Source organism: Armigeres subalbatus, chromosome 3 (assembly GCF_024139115.2).
Source record: "Armigeres subalbatus isolate Guangzhou_Male chromosome 3, GZ_Asu_2, whole genome shotgun sequence".
In the NCBI taxonomy this organism is placed as follows: domain Eukaryota; kingdom Metazoa; phylum Arthropoda; class Insecta; order Diptera; family Culicidae; genus Armigeres; species Armigeres subalbatus.
Genome location: NC_085141.1, coordinates 45,596,325 through 45,602,006, shown reverse-complemented (window position 1 = coordinate 45,602,006; position 5,682 = coordinate 45,596,325). Strand labels below are relative to the sequence as shown.

Genomic DNA, 5,682 nt, shown 5'->3' with positions numbered 1-5,682 from the left:
GAAGTTACGTATTGCTTATGGAATGACTATTTTTTGGGATTTGAAAAAATATTGATCAAATTTAAAGAGAGAAGTTACAGAAGAAACTGGTAAATTAACTTTATTTAAAATTATTTATATTTGCAGATGATGCACAATCTGCTTCTGGATGAAGGCGACATAGTTCAGATCGAAGCGTGTCTCCCGGTGGTCTATTCAAGTTTCAGCGCAGAGTGTCGAATTCCTGGACATCACCAACCCAAAAGCAGTGCTAGAGAATTGTCTGCGGAATTTTGCCTGCCTTACGACCGGTGACCTCATCGCAATCAAATACAACAACTACACGCTGAGCTGTCGGTACTGGAGACGAAACCTGGCCCCGGTCACCATCATCGAGTGCGACATGAATGTGGAATTTGCCCCACCCGTGGGATACACCGAGCCGCAAAGAAGGCCAAAGAGGAGGAACCGATGACGGTGGATCCGGCGGAGTTGATGCCCGAACGGCTGGTTTTGTGGCGTTCCGGGTCACGACTTGACGGCAAGAAGAAAAAGGAAGGTTCCGTGTCGGAGTCGGCACCGGTCCAGAGGGCAAACTATGTTCGCGGTATCCCGGATTATGACCACCGTTTGGATTGTTACGATTCGATAGGACCGTCCGGAAGGAGGAATCGAACGACAACAAACCAGAAGAGGACCCATTCGAGGCGTACAGCACCGGTTTCAGTTTGAAAAGAGTCGGAAATGAGTTCCGTGGTGGTGCGAGCTGGAGAGTGTTTTCTTACTTTTGATGTAATGAACTTAATTACTACACGAAATAAAATCGCAGATTTGGCAAGTGTGATATCGAAACTCTTTGGTGTTTGTTGTATAGTTTGGTATGCCTCAAGTTTTTCCCTATTCTTGTTTTATGACCATTTTGAGATTGTATAACTAAAAGTATGTTCTTGTTTTGAATTACGTCGTCTTCTCGCGTCTTTCCAAATTCATAATTTTTAAATTTCAAGGAGTTCTCTCTGAAAGAAGTAGCACTATTTGATTTAAATTCTATATTTGTTCCTAAATTTGGCTTATTAGACTGGATTGAACTCCATTATAAACGGACAAAATACATAATACTTGAATATGGACTTGGTTGAAAAGTGCTTTAGATATAAATACCAACATGCGTAGCATTAGGTTTTAGACTGAACTTTGTGGTATTGCGAGATCGAAAAGGATTCCGAAATATCCTAAAAGAAACTGGGACGATACAATGGATATGATGACTCACCCTTTTCAAGTCGTAGAATAACTTACCTTCCATAACGAAAATAAATTCCAACAGAAAACGAATTACACAATTGCCATTATTCGATCAATAGTAAATGCATCCCCACACGCACCAGAGCGCTCTTAGAACCGCTTCAAAAACTCCTCCGAGCAGATACGAGCCCGCGCATTGACCGCCAGTTTCATCTCGCTGATCTCCTTGTCGATTTCCTCCATGAAGTGGATCACAAAGTCCACCAGTTTGTGTTTGTACATCTGCTCGGTGTGAAAGTTGGTGATCAGGAAGCTGATGTCGTATCCCTCAATCGGTTTCCGCCGCAAAATTATGAAGTTCTCAGCCCGCATCATCATGAACCGGGTAAACTTATGGCAGAGGATCTTCTCGATCTCGTCCGCCTGCTTGACGGCGATGCTAATCCGAACGGAGTTGACGCTGGTTTCGATCAGTACCCGTTCCTTTTCGTTTCGCGAAATGACCACCGGCGTCAGGAGCAGCTCTTTGCTGGAACGGACCTCCACCTCAGGTTTGTTGTGCCGTTCGACGACCTGGGAGGAAAAGTTGGTCAAGCACATCGCCGCAGTCAGGGTGTGTCGGACTGCCGTCAGATAAGGTTTGAGCGTTGCGGCCATTCTGTTGAGCTAAATTGGTTTATCAAGTGCAGAAAGAACTTAGTGGTGTAATCGGATATCAATCAGAATATTTACCTGATGAAAATCTTTTAAATTTGCACAAAAATACGGAAACACTCCCACTGATAGTAAATTCTTTTCGTTTTTATTATCTTTTTCGGATCAACGACAGCTCATTCATGTTGACAGTTTGGTGATAGGAACGCGAACGAAAGTGGAACGGGCTTGCTGCATGCTGGCCCTTTAGGAACTTTCGTCACCCCAGCAAACGAAATGTGCAATGTTAGGCATTTGTTGAGGCTTCGTCAGACGTTGGGCCTTAAAAAAATATTGCCAAAAAAAATATTGCAGTCGAAACTTCCGAAGGTTATTTTAAGAATATGCACCGACGATTTTCAGCAGATAACAAACCCGTTTGATTTTACCATGCGCGCAGTAAAAATCAGCTGTGGCCCATGCGGAGTGTTGTCACATGACCTGAGAAAGAAAAGACAGCTGGCTTTGACTGCGGTGTCAACGATGTCTCACGAAGAACTACACGCAAAAAAAAAGTTGCAGTCGAAACTACCATTACGAGGGTTAATTTAAGAATACGCACCGACGATTTTCAGCAGACAACAAACCCGTTTGATTTTACCATGCGCGCAGTAAAAATCAACTGTTGTCCTAGTGGTATGTTGTTGCATAAACTGAATCAGTGGTGAATTTGTCCGAATGCGTGGTTAATTTAACGAAAACATTGTGGTTGTTTTAAAAACATGCCATAGTTTACAAAATAGTAATCGTTACCATGGAATTTTTCTATGTGTAGTCAAAGCAAAACAGGAGTTTCGATGGGGAAGTATTGTGAAGGGGTCAAAATTTTCACATGATAACAATTTTCAAATGACCTTTCCCGTCAATAATTTTTATTACAATTAATTGCATATTATTCGGCAACTCGGCCGTACGAAAGTCATTTTTTTTGCCTTTCTCGTACATACAACTAAGTTGTACCGAAAGGCTATCATTTCACTCCGAAAACGAACTTTTTATAGAAGCCTCTGAGACCCATAGTATTATATACCAATCGATTCAGCTCGAGAGTTCGACCACAGAGCATGACCACCGGTATGACCATGAAGCCGACTCCGATCCCTTAGACCACCTCTTATTTGCGCCTGAACTAGCCATCCTTGAGTCCACGCGCCACCTTGTGTGTAGCTCCGAGACGATTTGGGCGATAGCCGATAAAACGGCGTTCCAGCCAACTTCATCTTTACACATCCTCCGAACTAGGTTGTCCGGGGTAGTGTCCAGACCACATGTGGCAAGCATATGGTCACGCATTGCGCGAAATACGTGAGCACACGAACAACACGTGTTCCGACGTTTCCTCTAAACCTGCGCACACCAAACACTCGGGCGAGGCCGAGCAAGCCAGCTGCGTTACCTGCACTGTAATTTTACAGCACGCTTAAACGCCGGGCACATCGAACCCCCCATGGGGTGCTTGCTGTTCACAGCTTTGCTGGAACAAATCAAACAATTGGGAGGGTTCGTGCAGCATTGTGCCTTATGTCCCTCCAATCCGCTGCGTCGGCTGAGATTGCTTCTGTCAGGGCCTTTGCAGTCCCATTGCTTGTGCCCCGGTTCCAGGCACTTGAAGCAAACTTCGGGTTGCTCGTATATGCCCACAGGGCATATCGACCATCCCACCTTGACGCTCCCTAACTTGACTACCTTGGAGGCGTCCGCTGCAGATAGCCGAACCAATGCTACCTGCGTCCCTGCCGGACCTTTCCGTAGCCGAACGGCTGCGGTGGGCGTCTCCACTTCACACTGGCGCCGCAGTGCCGTGACGAGCTCTTCGACTTCGGTGATCTCGTCCAGGTCTTTAACCCTTAGATTCACCTCCGTAGTGAGTGCCCTCACCTTGACCGTCTCGCCTAGGACTTCCTCCGCCAACTTCTTGAAGGCGGCGCCCTTTTGCGAGACGCCCCGCTTCAGCTCGAGGATCATCTCGCCTATCCGGGTACGTCTTATTCGACGTACGTCGGCGCCGAGTTCACCGAGCTTGACGTCACTCCTCATCGCCTTCAAGACGTCCGAGTACTTAGCCTCGTCCGCCGTGATGACTAGGGCATCGCCCCTGGAGCGATTGGCGCCTACCCTAGGCTTCTTGCTACCCTCATTCGCCTGGGCCTTCTTTTCGGCCCTTGACGTCTTCGGTTTCCTCTTGTTCTTGACCAGGGGCCAGAAGGCGTCATCCCCCTCTATTTCCCTGGTCTGGTGCGGCTAAGAACTCTCAGCCTGCCGTAACCCCTTACCACCGTCTTTCCTGGGTGGACGGAACTTTCCAGGTCCTTCCTCCCCCGGTTTTCGAGGTACCTGGCCGGGGTTCAGCTTCCCAGCCCCACTTGGAGCAGTTTTGAAGTTGGAGCAGTCACCCCTGACGTACCCGCAAATACTCGAGCCTCAGTCTGGGTAGACTTTGGTACCACCGTCTTCGCTGGCACGCCTTCGGTCGATTCGACCTTGTCCGAGTCCGCGAATCCTTGGGCCTCAGTCTGGGTAGACCTCGACTCTACCGATTTCACGGGTTTACACTTGGCCGTCCCGACCGCCCTCTCCAGCTTGGCGTCCAGCATCGACTTTCGAAGTTTCTGCAAGCTCCTCTTGAGGTCCTTACTGATATTATGCTTCGATGACGCAAAGTCGATGATGGCGTCCAGCTGTTCCACCTCGAAGGCCGAAAGCCCATCGCGTTTGCGGTTCATCGCCTCCACAAGCCATGGGCCGTCAATAACCTCTACCGGCGTTTTTTTTAGCCGAGAGGAAGGTTAAGTGACCCACGCTGGCGCTGCGCACTGAGCTGCCGACTATTGCCTCTGGCGTACTAGGCGGAAACCTGAACAACCCTGCGAAGGGGTTGTCGCCTACACTACTACCACTAATTGAAGAATTGACTTGGTTTTCCATTTTGGTCCCACGAGTGTCTCGGGAAAAGAGGTCCACCACGCCAGAGCCCAGCATGACGCGGTAAGGGACAATTACTGTGGAGGGTGCCCAGGTACCCCACAGGCTCCGTTAAAGGCCTAGCTTATTATTTCACCCCCCTGGCCATGCATCCCCTCGGCACGGGTCGCTTGACGCCTTGGGATTAGGGGTTAGGGACGATGGTCCCGGTCCAACTCGCAGTGGCCATGGGGAGGGGTCGTCAAGCCCTTGGACAAAGTCCCTGCTGCTCCTTGTGTGTATGTGTGTGTATGTGTGTGTGCACAAAAGCTATAAAAACATTAGACAACTTTTCGTATAGTAATCCTTAACCGATTTTCTCGCAACAAGTTTCATTCGACAGGGGACAAAGCCTTGTTGATCACTATTGAATTCTATAACGATCATACATTGCGTTTGAAAATTATGAAGAAAATGGTACATCAGACCATATAAATCCCATATAAGGTTGGTTGCGAGAAAGCTAAATGCGAGAAAGGCATCCCCAACGCTAGGTGGATTAATCTGGGTTTTGTTAAATATCTTGGCTGTGCATATGCACAGCACATGTTTCGAAATGGACAAATTGATATGAAATTTTGCGAAAAAGAATCCACGTGTCTTGGAGGGACTCGAACCCTCAAACTCCTACTCTATAGATAGGCGTAATAGCCCCTACACAACAAGACCACTTATGATTGGATTGGATATCTAATAATCTGAGATCCATTCGCTTTGTGGTAAAGGTCAAGACCATTATATTGAGAATAAGTTTAGGGGGCAGCAGGGACTATGTCCAAGAGCTTGACGATCCCTCCCCAGGCC

General features: G+C 47.7%; 1 protein-coding gene and 1 pseudogene across 1 annotated transcript; one reads left to right on the top strand and one right to left on the bottom strand.

Annotated features, from left to right (window-relative positions):
• LOC134221611 (ubiquitin fusion degradation protein 1 homolog) overlaps nucleotides 1-770 on the top strand; it is a 22,631-nt pseudogene extending 21,861 nt beyond the window's left edge.
• A 485-nt stretch (nucleotides 771-1,255) lies between these two features.
• LOC134227647 (actin-related protein 2/3 complex subunit 4) lies at nucleotides 1,256-2,085 on the bottom strand. The gene is made up of 2 exons (XM_062709295.1): nucleotides 1,957-2,085; nucleotides 1,256-1,890 (listed from the first exon to the last, which is right to left on the bottom strand). Exon 2 carries the CDS (start codon nucleotides 1,879-1,881, stop codon nucleotides 1,375-1,377), a length of 507 nt encoding a protein of 168 aa, XP_062565279.1. The 5' UTR covers nucleotides 1,882-1,890; nucleotides 1,957-2,085; the 3' UTR covers nucleotides 1,256-1,374.
• Nucleotides 2,086-5,682: the final 3,597 nt, after the last annotated feature.